General features: G+C 35.1%; 2 protein-coding genes and 1 long non-coding RNA gene across 7 annotated transcripts in view; 2 read left to right on the forward strand and 1 right to left on the reverse strand.

Annotated features, from left to right (window-relative positions):
- The window catches only part of ap1g1 (adaptor related protein complex 1 subunit gamma 1), a 50,069-nt gene extending 38,446 nt beyond the window's left edge, over positions 1-11,623 (reverse strand). For 2 of the 4 annotated variants that reach the window (XM_073906195.1, XM_068222168.2), the window contains exon 1: positions 11,114-11,619. The gene's annotated coding sequence lies outside the window, so the exon portion shown is untranslated. 4 annotated transcript variants of the gene reach the window in all.
- LOC141375201 (uncharacterized) lies at positions 2,730-8,506 on the forward strand. The gene is made up of 3 exons (XR_012382857.1): positions 2,730-6,235; positions 7,319-8,087; positions 8,429-8,506. It is a non-coding gene; the product is annotated as an uncharacterized lncRNA (long non-coding RNA).
- Positions 11,624-15,675: 4,052 nt separating the features above from the next.
- Positions 15,676-24,127, forward strand: part of znf821 (zinc finger protein 821) — a 36,592-nt gene continuing 28,140 nt past the window's right edge. The window contains exon 1 of one of the 2 annotated variants that reach the window (XM_695359.10): positions 15,676-16,103. In XM_695359.10, the coding sequence (XP_700451.5) occupies positions 16,064-16,103 (40 nt within the window). In that variant the 5' untranslated portion in view covers positions 15,676-16,063. Of the gene's footprint in view, positions 16,117-24,127 lie in introns of both variants that reach the window. The other variant, XM_005169050.6, reaches the window with a different exon arrangement.

Genomic DNA, 24,127 nt, shown 5'->3' on the forward strand with positions numbered 1-24,127 from the left:
TTTATCGGCCCAGCCCTACTTGAGATATATCGCCCAATTCTACACTACAGCACTTTCCCCTCACACAAAGAGCAGCTCATGCAGTGCTCAGTCCAGTGATGGATGTATGGATAGTGTGAGGTCACCTTGTAATTAAATGCGAGTTGCAAAAGCAAGTAATCAGTGGCACTGGAAAGACAGAGTACTACAAGTGGTTTACGGCTCTTAGAACGTACATTAATCACACAAGGAGATCCATCTCTTTCATACAAACACACACATGAGCCGAGCAGCAACACAAAGCTAATACTCCTGCCTTCCTCCATGCAGAGATGAGAGCAGTGTTTGGCTCTCCATCACAGAAAAGCCCCACACTTTAAATCTGTTAGCATGCAGCACCTAATTAAGCTGCTCGAGCCAGAGAGTAACTACAGTAATTACTTGCTGCACAAAGACATTCTCAGCATCTCTGTGCAAAACAACAGAAGTAACTGTGGGGATAGTTTCCTGGACGGATGGACGGTGCAAAGAGAAGCCGTCTTATGATAAATGCACAATGTCAATGTCCAATTAAGCATTAAGTGATAAAAGCAAAGTGTCATTTCAAAAATAAAGCATGCACCGGTTTTGCCAAACACATTTTCCCACTAATTGACATATATGTTGACAAATGATGCAATCACTTGAAATGCGTAGTATAATTAGTTGTTATTTTTACTGTTATTATTTGCAGGCTGGTATTTTTATGCAATAACGGCTTCATTGATCATTTTCATTGCATGCCAAAATCTTAAGTACTAATAAGAATAATCTGAAAAAAAATAAATAAATAAAAAGGTTTGCTTTGGATGGAAAAACCCTACCATGAATTAAAATTTACTAATGTTATCATGATAAAACTAGTATGTAAAAAATATATTGTATAAGATGTAAGGGTGTTACGATCCTCCAAATCCTCGATTCGATTACATTTTCGATTCTAAAGGTACGATTCGATTTGATTTTCGATTATGAATAATTAATTAATTAATTAATGACCAATTAATTATTTGTAGCCTACCGTTTAAACTACCTGACCTGGATGGTCTTTGTTTTACCCATAAACAAATCATACAGTAAATGAATAAAGGCAAGATACACACATAATTACCACCTGTCAATCACTTTTTCTGCGGGACTCGTGAATAGGCAGTGATCTGTGTCGTTATAATGGCGTCGGTAAAAAAGACGCACAACCAACAGGAACCAGCCAACAGTATCTGAGGTGTTCGCTAAAATGACTAAGTACAAGCGAGTGAAAGATTGAAGCAGTCCTCTGACTGCCTGGACCTGCTGTCTCGAGCGCATGGCTGTGTGTGCGCGTCTGTGTCTGTGTGGTCACGTGATGTGCATTTTCAGAGGTAGAGAGGAAGGAGGGCTGTTTAGAAATGCTACACGCCACTGTGGATGTCAAATCGTTGTCGTTCTAAAATGCCATTTAAAAACAAAGACAGTGTAAACAGGGCCTGAGTGTGTACTTTTCGCGAGCGGAGGATCGCGATGTTGTCTATCGGACGAACCGTACGTAATACGTACATAGCAGAGCTTGCAAAACTGTGTTTTTTTTGGTCAACAAAACGCACGGTCAACATAACTCACTGGAAATCCAAAATGCTTACAGACCGGCTACTTCATTGAAAGAGGAGAGGGTTTAAGTTCTGTCGACGGGTCTCCTGCTTCTGCAGTTTAACAAGCACTTCAACAAGCCTGTTTTTTTCCAGCTTGGCAAGCCAAGCTGACGTGAAATGGGGGCGTGGCAGCATCGACGATTCTATTTTTTGATTCGATAATCGAAATTGACCATAAATTTCGATCGATTTCGATTAAAAATCGAAATCGTGACACCCCTAATAGGAAGTAGCGATGGTCATTTCAGTTAACTTTCCCAACAGTCAACCGCTGCTTGTTAACCAAATATTACTCGTTAACCAGTCAGATTAATATTATATTAGTTAACAAAAATTTTATGTCTGACACATTAAAATTCATTTTAAAATACTGGATTTATTTTAACATGCGAACAACAGCAGAACATATTAACAACAGAACATCTTCAACATACCCGTCAACATTAACTAAAAAAAATAAAGGATAAGGAATAAATTAAGCATCTTTAGATCCTATTACTCGTTATTGATTATTTGCATCATGAGATGTTCATGTAATTTGATATTAAATCACTAAGTAGTTTCAATTTTGGAGCAACTGACAAGACTTTGTCTGTTAAAATCAACATGTGTTATCAATAGTCAAATAGGAACAGGTGAATTGAGCGACTGCAAGAGGCAACTAGACCCAGACAAGTTCCAGAATGACTGTGTTTAACACCAACTAAAAGCAGCAAATAAACCTGCGACTCAGACGTTACGTTTTTCCCCTATTTCAATAAGCTCCAGCAATAAGTAACTAGCCTCTTGTATAATGTCAGATGCTTTCACACAGTTCTTGGTCTTCTGCCAGTCTGATGAAAGCCAAGTCTTCTTCTTTTGAGAAAGGGATGCTTCATTTCAAAGTGCCTCTTCAGCTTACTTGGCACTATGTTAGCATTAGCAAACTTATCAATGCAGATGACATGCAGGCAAAAAGGCAATCAGCATCTCCGGCTTAACTAAAGCTGCAAACAAGACAGCTCAAATGACTTCTAGTTAGAGGAAGTTCTGCTTTGCATTCATTCAAAATAATAAAATAATAAAGTGTGTCTTTTTTTTTTCCTTTTCAGTGCCAATCCAATAAAATCAGAGTCTACAAGAAAGGCAAAAACACCAAAGCAATTATTGACACAGATTGTGCAAGCAGATTTCATAAAGCAACAGAGGTCATGCTATACTTTGTACATAGTCATGGTTAAAGGGTGCCATCAGGCAAGAGAAAATGTAAATATTATTACATATATGTAAATTATAAATGTAAAACAAGATTACAAAAGCAAAAGATTACAAAAGCATTAAATGAATGATAATAACAACAAGCAGAATGCAGACAAAAATAACACTATACCTCACGTTATAAAAAATCCCTGCATGGGTTGTTTTGTACATTTATAATATATGAAGCAGTAACATTGCATAAGCAAGTGCACATTTTTCTCTAACATCAGTGAGTGGTTCATCGCAAATGTGATACTGACTTTATACAACAGTTACATGCACTGATAGACATGACATGGCGAAGAAAAAAGTTCTGAAGAGAGCCAAAGCAAAACTTTTTTGTGCCTCAACACAACACTCAGAGTGTTTGCATGGACATCAGTAGGCCTGTCATGACGTCTAGCTTTTATGGTACAATATATAGCAACAGAATTTATTGCGATAAATGATATTGTCATTTTAAGGCCACTATAGTAGCATCATAATGCAAATACACTCTTCCAAAGAACATATATTGTATTTTTAAGAATATTTCATTTAATTATAGTCATTTTAACAATCTAATAATTAGGCATTGGGGTCGGAATGTGAAAATGCGTATCATAAACAGATTAATAATAATAATAAATGTTAACAAAAATGTACAAGGTAAAAAGGACTAGAAAAAAGTAACTAAATATTATTGTGTTTTTATTTACCATACTGACACTGATACCTAAAATAAAGGCTGCGCAATCAGCTAAAATGTGGTTAGAATTGTATTTATGTATGGGGATATATATTGCAATGCCAAAAAATGAGGACATTTACAAATTTACTCACTATTTGAGAGTTTTATTCTTCTACTGAACACAAAGTAAGATATTTTGGAGAAAGCTGAAAACCTGTAACTATTGAGTACCATAATAACAATAATACAAAAACCCTATGGAAGTCAAACAGATTTTCATCTTTCTTCAAAATATCTTCTTTTGTGTCGAACAGATGAAAGAAACTAAGAAAGGTTTAAAACAGACATTGAAATTTTTCATTTCTGGGTGAACTCTCTAAACTTTTGAATTGATGATTTACTGAACCGTTCATTAACTCTTAGTTTGCAAAAATAATCAGCAATTTTGAATCAAGCGTATGAATTAATGGTTACATGAATAACTCATAAAAACAGACACTTGTTGATGTATTTAGCAATCTATGACAGACCCAAGCTAGCCAAGCAGCACACAAAAACACACTGTTAAAAAATTGTTTATCGTTGCTGTTTCAGAAGAATGATCTCAATCCATATTATGCAGCCTAAAACACATGACACTTGACCCTTCCACTGGCCATGCACATATTTTGCCAGCATCCATACTTGCAGTATACTACTTGTGTAATGGTCATATGACAGAGGTTTAATAATCACTGAATGATACGCAATAGTGCTCAAGATCAGTCAAAGACTGAATGTGGATAGCCACGCCTCCATATTAAAAAGTTTGCATTTGAGTCCATCTATGCTGAAAAAGAACACTGGCTTTACCAAACTAAAACACGGTCTTAGCATTTTCAAAATGCTCCTCTTTCAAACATCAAAGACGCAACCGTAAGAAAACCTATACATTTCAAAATGAAAATGCACTCAATCACCTGACACACTCAGAATGATTAAAGGCGATCACTGACATTTCTTGGTGTCATTAAGTAGATCCAAACATGTACAATGGAGCATGAAAATGATTAGTTATTTATAAATTATTTCACTTTTTTCTTTTTTAAATACAGTAAAAGTTAACCGGATTCAAAACCTTCAAAATCTCATGTCTCTACCAGAGAAAACGCATTCAGAGAGCAAGATGGACAGTAAGTCACAGATTTTTTTTATTTTATTTTGGAACTAACACTCTAAGGCAATATATAAGATTGATTGCTTGCTTTGTACACTAAACAGCAAAAGAGACATTGCTTCAGGTGATCTGCCCCAGTAACTAGTGCTGCGTCAAAAATAGTAAAGAAAAAGTAAAGATAAAGGTATTCGAAACATCCAAAAGTTTAAGAGGATGTCAAAAATGTGCCTGCTGTTGCATATATAGGGCTTTATTTTCCCACCCAAGCCTTAAGCCATGGTCACACTATGCTGCTATGTTCGAGCAGACGAAACAGCATTGATTATATTCATAGCAACATTTAACAAATATTTAATATATAATTTACAATCATAATCATTCATTTTGCTATGCATTTATACACACACACCGTTTCGAGTTGATTAATGATAAATAAGCAATAATTCCTCCAAAAGACATCTTTTTAATTTCCCTTAAAATATTCCCTGAATAAAAGGTTTCTCTAATGGCAGGATGAAACAAGAGTAGTAGACATTATTAAAGCAAGCAATTGCTCCATATTTTAAATTTCTGTACAAAGAGGTCACATTTTTGATCTTCTATTGGGTTAACGCAAACATATGATGCTATACCGAAGGTCAGAGTTAAACTTTGTTGCATGGAACTTGCCGCATAAGCTGGTCAGCCGCATTTGCATGCATATGAATGCAAGTCTATTGTGGAAAAGTGCAGTGTGACCACAACTTTACTTTATAGTTCACACACAACAGTGAAGATGAAAGTTGGGCCTGCTATTGCAAAAATGCTGTTCAGGTGGCTCAATCAAGGGAACAAGTGCAAAACAAGACAGTGCTTATTATTCCCAGAACAGCCCCTGCCATTGAGCTACTCTCCTAGGTTTTAAAATGTAATGGCAGTCTGCTTTCAAGAAAGTCGAGCAAAAGATGGGTTTTGCTCATTCAACAAGCTGGCATAAAACAGTGGTGAATCATGGTTGACTCGAGTGCTAAAGTAGATCCTCAGCCTCCACATTACAGCGAGTGATTCAGCATCCAGTATTGTGACATCAGCACTGCCTTACCCTTTACAAATGAATGAATGAGGAACTCCCCTTTACGGACATTAAGACAGCGCAATTACACACACCTTATAATGCGCCTTGACAGTCAAAGGAAGTATTTTACTTGACAACAACCTTCAAAAAATAAATGCAGGACTGCCTTTTAGACTTAGTCTTTGTAAAAGGGAGCTACTTAAAGTCCAGGGATCACCATAAGGCTTGGAAGAGAGATATAATAAAGGGATTAAACTGACCTCAAGTCAGGTAGATTCTCAGGAGCAGAACACTTTCTCCAAGGTCAGCTTTACGTGACTATATGAGCCATTAAAAGCATTATTACAATAATATTATACATGATTTGAGCCAGTAATTGAAAATCCACTTACTAAAGGTGTAGCTCAGCAATATGTGGTGTCAGGTTGACTATGGACACAAACGTAATTACTTCAAATAGTAGCCCAGGGGTCCGTTCTTCGTACCTCGCTTAAATGATCTAAGATGATTTGGCAGATCCTGGATCTTTTAATCTTGATAACTGATCTCTCGCTTATTTGGTTCTTCAAACAAGTTCGCGAATCAGATTAGAATGTCTGGATGAACTGATCTGAGATCGCTGCGTTTGTTGTTAAGGACAGATCTATCGATCCTCGAAATCATGATCAGCAATGCAACGATTGGCTGACGGCACAGCAGCGTAATGACATCATCTGATTAATATTCAATTATCCATGTGAGCAAAATTACATCAAATTAGCAGTAAACGGCTTGTTAAATAAGACACGCAGTAACTTCACATTTGTTGTGAGCTGCAGGCTTTACACTTTCATTTGTCAAGACAAGAGTATTCATCATGTATTTCAATGCAAATCAATGTATTTAGTTCTACATTTAGAAAAGATTTTCTTTATTATAGTAGCTGTTTTTTAATCGGTGTAAAGAATAACTGGTTGTTTCCAAAAGCATTTTGATATTGGTAAAGGCATCTGCAACTTTTGTGAAGCATCAAATCACTGGCATATTAACTGTCAAAACATGTTTATGACTGCATAAATGTATTATTGCTTTTTAAAAAAAGTCACATATTGTGCATTTCTATTATACACAATTTGTACTAAAGCGATCTAAAAAGTTCATATCAATAAGTTTTCTCTTTGCACCACCAGGTGGCAGTCTTTGTACTTTCATTTCGAGGGTGCAGATTGCATACGTTTTATTAATATGTAAAACTTTATTTATTTTATTAATGACTATAACTTTAAATATATAGTTAAAAACTACTATTTTCCCAAGTGTATATAACTTTTACTGTAAGAAAATATCAGAACTCGGTACATACTTTCTGTATTATCTTTGCTTGAACTGAGCCGATCTAATCCTGTTTATATGATTTGAACCTGCTCCCGATCAGGTTTGACCTAGCAGATCTGTTGCCATGACAACAACTCTCGGATCAGCTTTGAAGAACGAAACGATCCTGGATCGTGTCAAATCGTCAATATCCAAATCCAGCTAACTGAGTAATCCACGTACGAAGAACGGACCCCAAGAGAGCTTCATTCAGGTAGCCTGAGAAAACACCATGATCTCAGTGTCGACACACAGCTTGGTTTTATCTCAAACCCGCCTCCAGAGAGTCACATCTGATCACATGAAAGCTGCGCTTAGCAACCAAGTGAAGAGCACAAAAACGACGCAACCCGAGCAAAGAGATAAACTAAAGAACAACAGTCCAAATTAAATAATTTCTTAAAGTCAATGCTATGACTAGAACTTCCTCACCCCACTAGTCAGTAGCTGGGTTTTCATCAAATTGTGTTAACATGCATTTTGAAGCATCACATGCGAAACTTGTGACGGAAATGCCTAACATAGAATAAAAATCCCTTAACTCACAAAAAAAGATTTTACGTTCACTTGATGTGGCTGCAAACTTGCAAAAAAAAGAGCTTAATGTGAACACTGAAGATATGGAAACAGATTTGCAGAATAAATTCTGATGTAGTGAAGATTACAACTACATGACTTCATTATGCCTGCATCGTTTACTGTTGGTTACTAGGTTACCAATACTACAGTCATCCACTCTAATAACTTGATGGAAATGCTTCTGATTTGTATTTGGGATATTTACACTTTTTTTTGCAAACTTTAAAAAGATTAGCTTCTTGTTAGGACGGAAACACAGCTACCTTTCGCCACCATGTAAATCCATTATGCTTGGCTTGTTTACTGTTGGTTACTAGGTTACCAATACTACAGCCATCCACTCTAATCACTTGATGAAAACGCATCTAATTTACATTAGAGATTTTTTTTGCAAACTTTGAAAAGATTTACTTCACGTTAGGATGGAAACACAGCTACCTTTTGCCACCACGTGAATCCATTATGTTTGGCTTGTTTACTGTTGGTTACTAGTTTACCAATACTACAGTCATCCACTCTAATCACTTGATGGAAACGCATCTAATTCATAATTGAGGTTTTATTTTTGCAAACTTTGAAAAGATTTACTTCACGTTAAGATGGAAACACAACTGCCTTTCGCCACCACAAACCTCCATTATGTTTGGGTTGTTTACTGCTGGTTACTAGATTACCACTACTACAGCCATCCACTAATAACTTACTAAAAAAGATCCTAATTTGCATTTGAGATTTTTTTTGTAAACTTTAAAAAGATTTACTTCACATTAGGAAGAAAACACAGCTATCTTTCACCACCATGTGAATCCATTGTGGGTTGTTTACCGTTCATCCACTCAAATAACTTGATGGAAACGCATCTAATTCACATTTGGGATATTTCCTTTTTTGCAAACTTTGATAAGATTTACTTCACGTTAGAATGGAAACACAACTACCTTTCGCCACCATGTAATTCCATTAAGTTTGTGTTGTTTACTGTGGGTTACAGTAATACAGCCATCTACACCAATAACTTGATGGAAATTATCCTAATTTGCATTTAAGATTTTTTTTGGTCAACTTTGAAAAGATTTACTTTACATTACGAAGAAAACACAGCTACCTTTTGCCATCATGAGAATCCATTATAGGTTGTTTACTGTGGGTTACTAGGTTGTAGGTAACTTGGTGCAAACGTACCTAATTCACATTTTGGATATTTCCTTTTTTGCAAACTTTGATAAGATTTGCTTCACATTAGGATGGAAACAGCTGCCTTAATGACCTAATAGGCAGCACTGAACATGCATCCATACTAGTGATTATACAAAAAAAAAAAAACTGACATAAATCTTTTCATTTTGACAATAAAATTTGGGTAACTGAATTCATTATGCTGTTCTGGCTATGATGTACTAAACCAGTTATAGTAAAATAATTTTTCAACAAGCAGTCTCTTACTATTATAGCCAAACAAACTTTACATACTGCTACTCTGGCATCATTTTTGATTACGGTGTGCACACTACTGCTTTGAATACAGATATGAAGATAAACAGTAGGAGAACAAACTAACCAAAAGGTTTACAAGTGGGATTCCTCTAAAGTAATGTGAATAAAATGATTTAGGTGTAAAAAATAAATAATAAAAAGACTTACATTACACAGGGTTTCTGCAGGTTTCACCAAGTTAAACTTAAGACTTTAAGACATTTTTAAGACCATTATGAATGAAATTTCAGACTCAAAGCGCTAAAGGGTAAAGAATTTTTAAAATGGCCCTTATGGGAAAAAAATATTTGCCCTATCAAAAAATTATTATAATTCAATACATTTAATAATACAGTAATGAATAATAAAACATTTAATATTTTAAATATTTCTAAGCATAATGTTTTAGAACAAGCAAGCTCTACTTGTATCTATACACTTTTTCCCAACATAAACTTTCTTTAAAACAAAAAAGAACAAATGTTTTTAAAGTTTTAAAAACTATAATACACTAAATTTATGCACAACAATCTGTTCAGCTCGATGTCATCAGCAGTAAACACATGGAGCACTTTAAAACAAATGTTATTGAAAGAAAAATAATAAAATCATTATGATAGAGTAAAAAATTATCTTTTTAAATAAAAAATTAAAAGTTTTATTGAGAGGGATTGTTGGTGATTGTATGGGTTTTGGCCAGATTGGGAAGCTATACATGAACAAAGGAAAATTAAGACCAGTTTACAAAAGATTTAAGACCTACTACACAATATTTCAGCAAATTTAAGGACTTTTTAAGGGCTAAAACTTTGATTTTGGGATTTAAGACATTTTAAGACTTTAAGAACCTGCAAAAACCCTGATTACAGGACGCGTGCAATAAAAACATAAAAAATATTACCCATTAACTGCATGATTTAGCATTTTATCAAAAGAAATGGTAGGTTTAAGAGAATCAGTTACATCATTAAGGACGATTAACTTAAAAAATAACAATCTATGGCCAAAACAGGACACAGTAATGTAAAAAATTACATTAAACATGTACTGTTATAAAAGAAAACGTGTAGTCTTTGACCCTGATATTCAGACATGCATTAAAGCAGCCACTTTATTCTGCTGAATTAACAAATCATTTTAGGACTCACACCTGTAAGCAAATGCTGTTGTCAATCCCAAAGCAGTAACTGCAAACACAGCTACAATGGACATCAGTATTATCGATGGATGATTTTAACTCACACTCTGCATCTTTAAGCTTGTATTTTAACACGCATTTAATGATATAAAGTATAAGATGTTTTATATTTATAGGCTTATTCGTTTAACAATCAATAGGGTATGTATAAATAAATAAAGCAACTATTTGGAAGTTAATAATTGTTAACTGAGGTCTTAAAACTTATGAAGCTTGTTTTGGAAAGAGAATGCAAATGTATGGCAGGAATCATGCAAACTGCTGCAGGGACTGGGAGGACACGTTTACAGAAGCTCACTTCCTTTATTTCTGTAACCTTAAATCCACAATCGAGGAAGAGATGCCAACAGCACCATTCAAACTTCCATCACAAACCGAAAGTGTGTAAAGACATCACAACATTTACATTCAATGCTGAGCGATTAAACAGCTCTCTCGAAATCACCGGGCGACTAAACGAGCACACAACAAGTGACATCTTACACCTTACATATCTGACCTTTGCCATTAAAGTTACAGAGTCTAATCAAAATAGATCAAAACACTGACTGTTAACTCATTATATTCATAGAGATTGTAAAGGGTTTTGTTTGTGGACCCTTCCCCTTGCGCTATAACGTCAACCCATTAGCGCTAAGCTAAATGATAAACAGTGAGAGGAGGAAATGTTACGCTGTGGCAAATAACAGGCACATATCACGAGTAATTATTCTCGATATTAAGATCTTAAATGTGTATTGAATACCTCTGTTATTCCTTCGTAACGTCGGTGAATGAACTGCTGCGTGTGTCCGTTGCTGCTAACTGACTGGAGTGAAGTCAGGCCTCGAATTGAGCGTCGATTTGGCGGAGGATTAAACACATATCTTTAATTTGAGCCACCTTAAACGGTCATAAACCACAGGTACAACTTGAATTGCCTACCCGGTAGCGTCACGTCGCCGGTGGAAATACAACGCGAGGGATAGTTTACCGTCCGTTAGCGGCCGTGCGGATGACAGCGTCCCCGGTGCACGCGCAGAGCGCCGCCGCGCGCGAGAGCGAGAGCCGCGTTAGCATTAGCCTGTGCGCTTTACTTCCCCTGCATCCCACAGTCAAACCCAGCAAACGCGAATAAAACCAAGCGGCTTGATCGCTCATAAAAGAAGTCGTTTGACTGCTTGAAATAATGTCTCACTCACCAGCCGTTATGATACCAGAAAACAAGTGCAATCTTCTCAATCGACGGAAGGAGGAACGGACCAGACATTCAAAATGGCGGCGGTCCCAGCCTCAGCACTTCTACCGCAGGCGGAAGGTTACACTGACTGATGTTCCGAACTTCAAATGCGGATGTGAGAAGGTGCGACCTGCTCTGGTAACACATGATGGGTTTATGATGAGCGCTGTCAACATTTATTAGCGCGCTCAAACATTTACAGAAATGAAAGAATGCGGTCGAATGGCTTGCGGATTTATTAGGTAGCAGAACGCGGTGTATGTCTCCCCATTTAAATATCTCAAGCTTGGTTCTCCTCGGATATTGTGCGGGTTTTATACTCGTGTTTGTGTCAGTGTAGCACACTTGTGTTTTAAAGCTGGGCTACGTGTCAGCTCGGCGGAGGACTTGCCCAAAGAGCCGTGCTGCGGTCCGCACCTCACCTCGTGGCAGTCACTGATGACGTCAGCGTGCAATGTTGTGGCACTTCCTTTGGGAGTCACTGAACTGGTTCTTGTAAGCCAGGGGTCGTTCGGTCGACCTGAGAAGTCATTTTGTAGTGAGGAATGACACTAGTACAGAGTTTTCTTTAAGAAACAATACACCTATTTTGTTAATATGCTCGTTTTCCAAGTCACCTTAGGTCAAACATTTGAGTTTTAGCATTTTATGAATCCATGAAATGGTTCTGACGGTAGCACTTTTAGCTTAGCTTAGCATAAATAATTGAATCGTATTAGACCATTAGCATCTCCCTAAAAAAATCAAGAATTTGTGTCTCTAATTTTCCTATTTAAAGCTTGAATTTAAATATGAATGAACTATATGCTACTCTCATTCTGGGGTAATAAAACCCGCTGGACCACGGCTGCAGCAGGTGCAATATTATGCAGCTGGGCCTGGGGACTACTTCCAGGCACTGTATAATATAATTTCACCTGTTGTAGCCAGGTTTAACTCTAGATGAGTATAGAGATTTTTTTACACTCTACTTTTTTTGTTAATAGGCTCATTTTATGAGTCACCTAGAGAGTTTAGTTTTACCATTTTATGAATCCATTAATATGATCTCTGCTTTTGTTAGCACTTTTAGCTTAGCTTTAAACATTTAAACATACATTAGCATCTCCCTAAAAAAAATAAGAAGTAGTTTTAATAATTTTCCTTTTTAAAGCTTAAAACAGTGGTTTAGTAGGTAGTGCTGTCGCCTCACAGCAAGAAGGTCGCTGGGTCGCGCTCAGTTGGCGTTTCTGTGTGAAAAATTCATTTAAATTCATTTAAATGAATTTAAATACGAACAATAGATTACTCTAATTCTGGGGTAATAAAACCTTTGCTGCTGCAGCAGGTGCAATATAACGCAGCTGGGGACTTCTGTAGCGATGGTACGGCAACAACGTCTCTTAATTATACACTGAATAATAGGATATTTTCTAGCCTAACCTAACCTAGAAATAGTAATTTTTGATTTTCCTTCACTCGTGGTACACAACTTAACTACAGAAGAGTCCAGCTTTAAACAGGAAAATTATCAAAAAACCTTTTGTTCATTTATTTTTGAGAGGGAGGCTAACGGTCTAATCTGGTTCAATGATATATGCTAAGCTAAAAGTGCACGTGCTAAAACTGTAGATCAGCTGAATGGATTAAAAATGTTAAAACTCAACTGTTTAAGTCTAGTTGAGTACAGAGCTTTTTTAAAGGTACACTCCACTTTTTTTGTTAATAGGTTTCCCATTTTATGAATCCATTAATCTGATCTCTGCTTCAGGTAGCACTTTTAGCTTAGCTTAGCATCAATAAGTGAATCAGATTAGACCATTAGCACCCCCCTCAAAAATAATTTAGTTAATTTCCTATTTAAAGTGAATTTAAATATGAACAATATGCTACTCTTATTCTGGGGTAGTAGTCAAGGAACTTTAGTGCTTTGCTGCAAGTCCTTTGATTATTATGCTAGAATGAGAATATAGTTTTGAGCCATATCGGCCTAAAATTAGCAACGTTTCCATTTCTGTCAGTCTCAGTACACAGTGTGACTGCAGAGGAGTCAAGCTTTAAATAGGAAAATTATCAAAAAACTTTTTAGTCCTTTTAGAGTGGGATGCTAATAGTCTAATCTGATCCAATGATCTATGCTAAGCTAAGTTAAAAGTGCACCTGCTAGACCTTGAGATCAGCTGAATGGATTAAATGGTAATACTCAACTGTTTAACTCTAGAGGAGTTGCAAAAAACTGGGCCTGGGAATGCCATAGTGTGGGAGAAAACTATTATATGTGAAAAGTGTGTTGTTTCCAGTGTCACAAAATAGCTTTTATGTTTTATAATATATAAATGTTATATGTAATACAAAAATGACTTGTTCTAATATATATATATATATATATATATATATATATATATATATATATATATATATATATATATATATATATATATATATAGTAAAGGCATTTATTTGCTTCATCTCCGAATATTTTTTTAAATGAAATGCTGATTTTGAACTTGGTAGAATAATTATCAAAGTGTAATGGAAAAATGTCAAATTTATATTTTGTCATATGTTTTACAAATATTCCTTACATTTACATCAATGCATTTGGCAGGCGCTTTCATCCATAGGATGAAAGGATTTCAGGGATTAATAGGATTAATAGGATTAATAGGATTTCATCCATATGCAGGAATAAAACTGCATATACATAATTTGTCAGTAATTCCATTCCTTGGGAATAAAACCTCAAGCTTTTTTATTATTTACCCATGCTCTTTTATTACATTAAGTACAAGAAAGATATTCATTAAACAGATATAGATAGATAGATAGATAGATAGATAGATAGATAGATAGATAGATAGATAGATAGATAGATAGATAGATAGATAGATAGATAGATAGATAGATTGATTGATTGATTGATTGATTGATTGATTGATTGATTGATTGATTGATTTGTTGTTACAATCTAAGGCCCACACATAAGTGAAGAAAAGTCGTGAGTTGTCCTCCACATCCACGTAAGTATATCCCATAATACGCTTCGTCGTTTCCTTAAGAAAACCAAAGTCTTATAATAATAGAAATTGAAAACTACTAGAAAAGAAGTAGCAAAAATCGTTATTAACAGCGGGGTGGAGGAAAGCGGAGGGCATTCATAATCTTAAAGCCGAAAAACTGTTTAGCTCATTATAAGAATACATTTACATGATTTGCACAATCATTATTTAAGCTATACGTCATTCAACAAACACTATTACCTAGCCAATATGTAGCCTATTTTTGTGTTTAAAAATTATTTTTAGCAATATGCAAAAGGCATTTAATATTGGCTTCAATTTAACAGCCACGGTGTGATTTTATTTTAAAAACGTGTAGTTTTTTGTAGCATTGCTGTACTGACCATCGTTAATTTTCACACCACTGTTGAGAACGAACCAATCACTGTTCACTTAGAAAATTAGGTATTTAATTATTCTATATGAAATTCTGCAGTCTGGTTTCTTTTGTATTTCATGACAAATTGAAAAAATATAGATGATTATATCAACACGCACATACATATTTAAAAATAGCCAAAACACGGGTTTGCGAGTACACGTGATACTTGTTACTTTTCTCACCACTGATAAAAATGAACCAATCAAATTTCCCTCTTAAAAACAAGCCATTTCACAATCCTTGAGTAAATTCTGCAGCTTCCTTTGTTAAGTAAAATCGAGCAAAATGGCAAGATACTGATGATAACGTAAACACGCACACGTTTCTACAGCCAAAACACGGTTTTGCGAGAACAACTGACGCTTGTTACTTTTCTCTTCGCTGTTACGAATGAACCAATCACAGTTCCCCTAGAAAATACGCTATTTCGTAATTCCTCATTAAATTCAACAGCCGACATTTCTTTAAATATTAGGTACAAACGAGTCAAATTGCAAGATACCGCTGATAACGTTAACACGCGCATAAAGGTTTCCAAACACCCAAAACATCATACCGAGAATTCAACAAATGTTAACAGGCAGGTGAGTTAACTGAGCCGCGTAGCGCCCCCCGCAGGAACACAATGGTGCGTTCATAAGCATCAAGCGGCAGATGATGATAACATTAGTCATTCTTCTCACTTCATCGCTTGAAATGCATGTCGGTGGAGAGTCTCTGCAGTGCATTTGCCCGGCTACAGTGGCGCAGGCTTTCACACCATTCCCAGACCTCTCCTGTTTGGAGAACCGACCTCTATCGACATGAACGCGCGCGAGACCAAGATGTCCGTTTACCTAAAAACGATCGTTAATTCCCATTTAGCCAAATGAACCCAATCGCGCCGGCCAATGTAGCCGACTAGTGTTCAGTTCTGCCCGCTCGGAGCGTTGTGTTTACTGGATATTTTGTTTCTATAGCATTTGGATTGACCGAAAGCATCTTGTTTTCCCCCCACACATCAGTCGGATCGGAGAAAGAGATTCGACTTTTTTCCATCCGGGAGTCTGGGATAATATGTCAAGACGAAAACAGACCAACCCTTTCAAAGTGAATTGTAGGTATCCCAGGTATTGTAAACACTTTTAATTCACTAGTTTCGTGTGAAACCGGCGTGTTGTCTCTGCTGGAGGTGATGATGATAGTGCTCATCATGTAGGGAACTGGAGTCAGACACTGTGTGGCATTGAGCTGTTTGCTTTAACGTTACTCAAGTCTTTACATCCGCATTTTACTGTACGAGGACAACAGCGAGGGGCCACAAAACTCTTTACTGCATGTGATCACTACATCAGCGGGTTTAAAAACTAATTTAGAGCATATATGTGACCCTGGACCATAGAATTAGCCATATTTTTTAAAACTACGATGTGTATATCTTGTGAAAGTTGACGAAATTAGCTTTTCATTGATGTATGGTTTGTTATAGGACAATATTGGAGTGAAATACAGCATAAAAGCTGACAAAATTAGCTTTTCATTGATCTATAGGACAGGATAGGACATTATTTGTGTGTTTGTGAATCTGAAAAGAAAAAATCTGCTTAACAATACATGTTTTTAATAAAAAATACAGGTTTTGATATAATTACATTAGGAAATGTACAAGATACCTTCATAGAACATGATTTTTACTTATTTTTCTAATGATTTTTGACAAAAAATCACTTATTTTTGACCTACAGTGTATATTTTTCTATTGACAAAAATTGACAGGAGTCTCAAACCCTTTGCTGGATGTGTTCTCTACATCAGCCAGTTTAAAAACTAATCCAGAGGATATATGTGACTCTGGACCACAAAAATAGCCATATTTTTTAATTAAGATGGTATACATTACATGGAAGCTGACGAAATTAGCTTTTCGTTGATGTATGGTTTGTTATAGGATAATATTTGAGTGAAATACAGCATAAAATCTGACCAAACTAGCTTTTCCATGATGGATAGGGTAGGATATTATTTGAGTGTTTTTAAATCTGGAAAGAAAAAAAAAAACAGCTTAACAATGCACATTACTAATAGAAAAATCTAGTTTTTGATATAATTACAGTAGGACATTTACTAAATTCCTTCATAGAATATTATTTCTACTTAATTTTTTTTAATGATTTTTAACAAAATCACTCATATTTGAGCAAGACTGTGTATATTTTTTTCTATTAAAAAAAATGGACAGGAATCTCAAACTCTCTTTTCTGCATGTGATCACTACATCAGCGGGTTTAAAAACTAATTTAGAGCATATATGTGACCCTGGACCATAGAATTAGCCATATTTCTTTTAAACTGAGATGTGTATATCATGTGAAAGTTGAAGAAATTAGCTTTTCATTGATGTATGGTTTGTTATAGGACAATATTGGGGTGAAATACAGCATAAAAGCTGACAAAATTAACTTTTCATTGATGTATAGGACAGGATAGGACATTATTTGTGTGTTTGTGAATCTGAAAAGAAAAAATCTGCTTAACAATACATGTTTTTAATAAAAAAATACAGGTTTAGATATAATTACAATAGGAAATTGTAAAGATACCTTCATAGAACATGATTTTTACTTATTTTTCTAATGATTTTTGACAAAAAATCACTTATTTTTGACCTACAGTGTATATTTTTCTATTGACAAAAATTGACAGGAATCTCAAACCATTTGCTGGATGTTTTCTCTACATCAGCCAGTTTAAAAACTAATCCAGAGGATATATGTGACTCTGGACCACAAAAATAGCCATATTTTTAAATTAAGCTGGTATACATTACATGGAAGCTGACGAAATTAGCTTTTCGTTGATGTATGGTTTGTTATAGGATAATATTTGAGTGAAATACAGCATAAAATCTGACCAAACTAGCTTTTCCATGATGGATAGGGTAGGATATTATTTGAGTGTTTTTAAATCTGGAAAGAAAAAAAAAAACAGCTTAACAATGCACATTACTAATAGAAAAATCTAGTTTTTGATATAATTACAGTAGGACATTTACTAAATTCCTTCATAGAATATTATTTCTACTTAATTTTTTTTAATGATTTTTAACAAAATCACTCATATTTGAGCAAGACTGTGTATATTTTTTTCTATTAAAAAAAATGGACAGGAATCTCAAACTCTCTTTTCTGCATGTGATCACTACATCAGCGGGTTTAAAAACTAATTTAGAGCATATATGTGACCCTGGACCATAGAATTAGCCATATTTCTTTTAAACTGAGATGTGTATATCATGTGAAAGTTGAAGAAATTAGCTTTTCATTGATGTATGGTTTGTTATAGGACAATATTGGGGTGAAATACAGCATAAAAGCTGACAAAATTAACTTTTCATTGATGTATAGGACAGGATAGGACATTATTTGTGTGTTTGTGAATCTGAAAAGAAAAAATCTGCTTAACAATACACGTTTTTAATAAAAAATACAGGTTTTGATATAATTACAATAGGAAATGTACAAGATCCCTTCATAGAACATGATTTTTACTTATTTTTCTAATGATTTTTGACAAAAATCACTTATTTTTGACCAACAGTGTATATTTTTCTACTGACAAAAATTGACAGGAGTCTCAAACCCTTTGCTGGATGTTTTCTCTACATCAGCCAGTTTAAAAACTAATCCAGAGGATATATGTGACTCTGGACCACAAAAATAGCCATATTTGTAAATTAAAATGGTAGACATTACATGGAAGCTGACGAAATTAGCTTTTCATTGATGTATGGTTTGTTATAGGATAATATTTGAGTGAAATACAGCATAAAATCTGACCAAACTAGCTTTTCCATGATGGATAGGGTATTATTAAAGTGTTTTTAAATCTGGAAAGAAAAACAACAGCATAACAATAAAAAACATTACTAATAGAAAAATCTAGTTTTTGATATAATTACAGTAGGACATTTACTAAATTCCTTCATAGAATATGATTTGTACTTCATTTTCTAATGATTTTTAACAAAATCACTCATATTTGAGAAAGACTTTGTATATTTTTTCTATTGACAAAAATGGACAGGAATCTCAAACTCTCTTTTCTGCATGTGATCACTACATCAGCGGGTTTAAAAACTAATTTAGAGCATATACTGTATGTGACCCTGGACCATAGAATTAGCCATATTTCTTTTAAACTGAGATGTGTATATCATGTGAAAGTTGAAGAAATTAGCTTTTCATTGATGTATGGTTTGTTATAGGACAATATTGGGGTGAAATACAGCATAAAAGCTGACAAAATTAACTTTTCATTGATCTATAGGACAGGATAGGACATTATTTGTGTGTTTGTGAATCTGAAAAGAAAAAATCTGCTTAATAATACATGTTTTTAATAAAAAAATACAGGTTTTTATGCAATTACTATAGGAAATGTACAAGATACCTTCATAGAACATAATAATTACTTATCTTTCTAATGATTTTTGACAAAAATCACTTATTTTTGACCTACAGTGTATATTTTTCTACTGACAAAAATTGACAGGAGTCTCAAACCCTTTGCTGGATGTGTTCTCTACATCAGCCAGTTTAAAAACTAATCCAGAGGATATATGTGACTCTGGACAACAAAAATAGCCATATTTTTAAATTAAGATGGTATACATTACATGGAAGCTGACGAAATTAGCTTTTCGTTGATGTATGGTTTGTTATAGGATAATATTTGAGTGAAATACAGCATAAAATCTGACCAAACTAGCTTTTCCATGATGGATAGGGTAGGATATTATTTGAGTGTTTTTAAATCTGGAAAGAAAAAAAAAACAGCTTAACAATGCACATTACTAATAGAAAAATCTAGTTTTTGATATAATTACGGTAGGACATTTACTAAATTCCTTCATAGAATATGATTTGTACTTCATTTTCTAATGATTTTTAACAAAATCACTCATATTTGAGAAAGACTTTGTATATTTTTTCTATTGACAAAAATGGACAGGAATCTCAAACTCTCTTTACTGCATGTGATCACTACATCAGCGGGTTTAAAAACTAATATAGAGGATATATGTGATCCTGGACCATAGAATTAGCCATACTGAGATGTGAAAGTTAGCTTTTCATTGATGTATTGTTTGTTGTAGGACAATATTGGACGGAAATACAACATTAAAGCTGACAAAATTAGCTTTTCATTGATGTATCAGATAGGAGAGGACATTATTTGTGTGTTTGTGAATCTGGAATGAAAAAAAGCTGCTTAACTGTACACGTTTAGTAACTATCTACTGTACACTGCAGTAACAATATCAGCTATATTTAGAGCAAGAATCGTTTTATGCACTATTACACTGTACAGCTGCAAATTATTAATTGTATGTATTTAGTAAGTCTTTAGTAAGTCTTTTGAACTATCCTTCAAACTATTTGTCAACAAAGAAATATATATACAATAAACTTTGATATCACATATGTTAATATATATTAATATATGCAATTTTGTGTTATAACACAGTAGTTACTCATCAGTTAAATAAATGCATGTATACTTTAGATGTTAATTATTCTATGTTAATTATTGATACAGTGGATTGGCAGAATATGATCATAAATATGTTAGAAAGAGATTTCCTGGAAGATCATACAGTGTTATCCTCATATAAAAATATAACTGAAATGCACTTCTGAATTAATCATGATGAATTGCATACAAAAAAGCTCGTTTTTACATAATATATGTGTACGTACTGTATATGTTTATTATTAATATGTAAATGCACACTCATGCATGTGTATGTGCTTTCAAAATATTCACACATGAAGCTCTGGTTTCCCGCACTAGTCCTAAGACATGCCCTGTAGGTGAATTGGGTAAGCTAAATTGGTCGTAGTGTATGTGTGTGAATGTGAGTGCATGGGTGTTTCCCAGTGATGGGTTGCAGCTGGAAGGGCGTCCGCTGTGTAAAACGTGCTGGATAAGTTGGCGGTTCATTCCGCCGTGGCGACCCCTGATAAATAAAGGGACTATGCCGAAAAAGAAAATTAATGAATGTGTTGGATTAAATATTTAATAAATAAGCTTTCTATACAAGTATATCCATATCCACTTGTTAAGTGTGACGTCACGCGAATTCAACTGAATGGGGAGACTTATGAAATGGTAATAATAAACGTTTACAAAGCGATTTAAGGCTTTCGAAAATCACGATCACAATATATATGTCCATGCCTAATATCCGATGGCCAGAAAGTCATTATTTTGTATAAATTGTTAAATTTTTGGTATTTGTTATGCAGCAAGCCCAGAGATTGTTGTGTACACTTATGATTTTATATAAAATTAACTTTAATGTGTGATAGGAATAAAACGTGATCATAAACTAATGATTTCTCCAATCAAATGAGTGGCGGCTTGGACCCGGAAACAGTATTACATACGTCACAAACACGTCACCACTTAACTAGCGGATATAGATGGATGTGTGTATTTATATATGGATAATAAATACAGTACAATGCAAATATAGCAGAATAGTCGGGATTAATCATTTTACACCACTAGAAGTTTTTCAAAGAGCAGAGTATTCAATATTAACAGTATGTCCTCTCATTAGAGTTTAAGGTTATGATCATTAAAACCTCATGCATCAGTTTACACATTACTGTTAACGTGCATCATTATACAATGTTAGCATATGTTGCATACAACTTTCACTTGCTAATTACATAATTATGTACAACAGTTATAATTGAATCCAGAATTTATGTTTTATGGGGCGTTAGCATTGTTTGTTGCCTCACAGCATGAAGGTCACTGGTTTAAGTCCCGGCTGGGCCTGTTGGTATTTCTGTGTGGAGTTTGCATGTTCTCCCAGAGTTGGCGTGGGTTTCCTTCGGGTGCTCCGGTTTCCCGCACAGTTCAAACACATGTGCTACAGGTGAATTGGGTGAACTAAATTGGCTGTGGTGTATGAGTGTGTGTGTAAATGTGGGAGTGTATAGGTGTTTCCCAGTACTGGGTTGTCTTATTGGTCAGCCAGTTTTTAATCCAGAATGTCAAACCCCTACCAAAATTTGAAAAATGACACCTTTATGTCTAGTGTTTGGCAGCTTGGTGTGTACAATCACATTAGTGCCTTTTGTTTAGTTAGCAATAATCCAACACAATCTCACAGCAATTCTTAACTTTTTGATTTAGTGGCTAATTCGTATGAATTCGTACGATCTAATTCGTACAATTTAGTACGACTTGCTCATCCCCCAATGACGGTTGGGTTTAGGGGTGGGGTTAGGTGCCAGGCCTCCTTTTTAAAATCGTACAATTTCGTACGACTGAACTCCTACGAATTCGTTAGTCATTAAACTGGCAAAACGTAAAATACTTACGTTTTCTCGTGAGATCAGGCTGCAATAATCATGTGTGTCCCAGTGTGCACAAAGCACACTAGCACTTAAAGCAGTGGGCTTTAAAGGGCCATGAAACCCCCCTGTTTCAGCAGGGTTTTTTCAGACCTCTACTTTGGAAAAAGTCAGGAAAGTGGGCGTGTCCAGCTTTGTTTAGGGGGGAGTGTTGGAGGAGGGAATAAGGGGAGGTCTGTATTTGCATAAAAATGGGAGTTTCCGTTTGTGCACGCACTGATTTTTACAGAGGCAAAACAAACACACAGACGCAAAGGAGAAAGACAGTGACTGTGTTTACATGGACATCAGTAATCAAATTATTTGCCAAATTATTAAATGGTGGACTTTAACTGCAGTTTGGCACTTTCATTCAGGAATTTCATTCATGCTTCTCGTGACAAACAAGATATTTGATTCGAGGAATTGCTGGAAGCGTGTATTTTTCATATGACTGAGAGAAAAAAAACCTCTGCATTACTCGGTAACTTAGATGCACTCGGTAAGTAGTGTCAGAAAGCCGTGTGTGTTATTCCTGTCACAAAATGCGGTGAACATCCTACATAGTAAGTTTGATTGTGGTGCTTACATGTTTACACTCGGAGAGCAGCATTTACAGCAGATCTTTCAGTCCATAATATTGTAGTGATATTACCGTACTGTAAACTTTATTAACTTAGAAATCATTTGACTAAGGTCCATCTTTAAACATTAAAAGAGTACTGCTGATGATACAAGCTAACTTTGCCTCTGAAAAAAACAAACAAAGACCACTGATCCCTAACTTACCAAATCTGTAGAGACACGACAATCAACACCTACTGAAGCCGCATCTTTATTAAAGGAGACGAGCAGCAATTCCGGATTTCACCATTTCCAGATGAGAAAAGCTCTCGGGGAAACAATGTTCCTTAGATACGTATTTCTGTTGCGTGCACTGTAATCCACACGTGAGTCCAGCAGCGCTCTCATAGAGGGAAAATAAAAACAAAACCTTCACTGCAGCAAATTATAAAAGCAACACCGACAACTAGTATCTCCAAACAGTTCTTGTTCTCCTGCTTGGCAACACAACGTGGTGTCTCTCTCTCTGCTGTCTGAACACTGTAACGGGTAAAAACAGTCTTGAAGCTATCATGCATATTAATAAAGTTGCACCTCATACACAATAAAGCATGCTGATTGGATTGAATCAAGTCTTACTCATGAATAAATGCAGCACACTCAGAGACGTAATAGGGTACTCTCAGGTACAGACGTCCAATCTACATGCAGGAATATACGCTAAGATCTCATGGCTGTGACGCAGCTTCAAAAATTAGTTTCAAACCGGAAGTACGAATTTGCTCGAAATAAACGGAAAACAACCAATTTTCACTTTTTAGTGAAATAGATGTGTCCTAATAGTGTTTTTAGCAGTGTGGGACACATATACGACTGTCAACAGCTTAAAAAAATGTGTTTTGGTGTTTCGTGACCCTTTAACGTAATCAGCCAATCGTATAACTTTTTTTTATGTGTGATTTGCCTTTTCGTTTACATGAAACATTTTGGGGAGTGAAAATGCATAATTTTGACAAAGGATTTCAAATGGCATGTTTATGAAAATGCCGTCGCTATCGTTTCTATGTATACACATAACAGTGTAAGCTTTGAAATTTACAGAAAAGGTATTTGATCGTTATATATATATATCTATATAACGATCTATATAATATATATATATACATCT

Source organism: Danio rerio, chromosome 7 (genome assembly GCF_049306965.1).
Source record: "Danio rerio strain Tuebingen ecotype United States chromosome 7, GRCz12tu, whole genome shotgun sequence".
Lineage (NCBI taxonomy): Eukaryota > Metazoa > Chordata > Actinopteri > Cypriniformes > Danionidae > Danio > Danio rerio.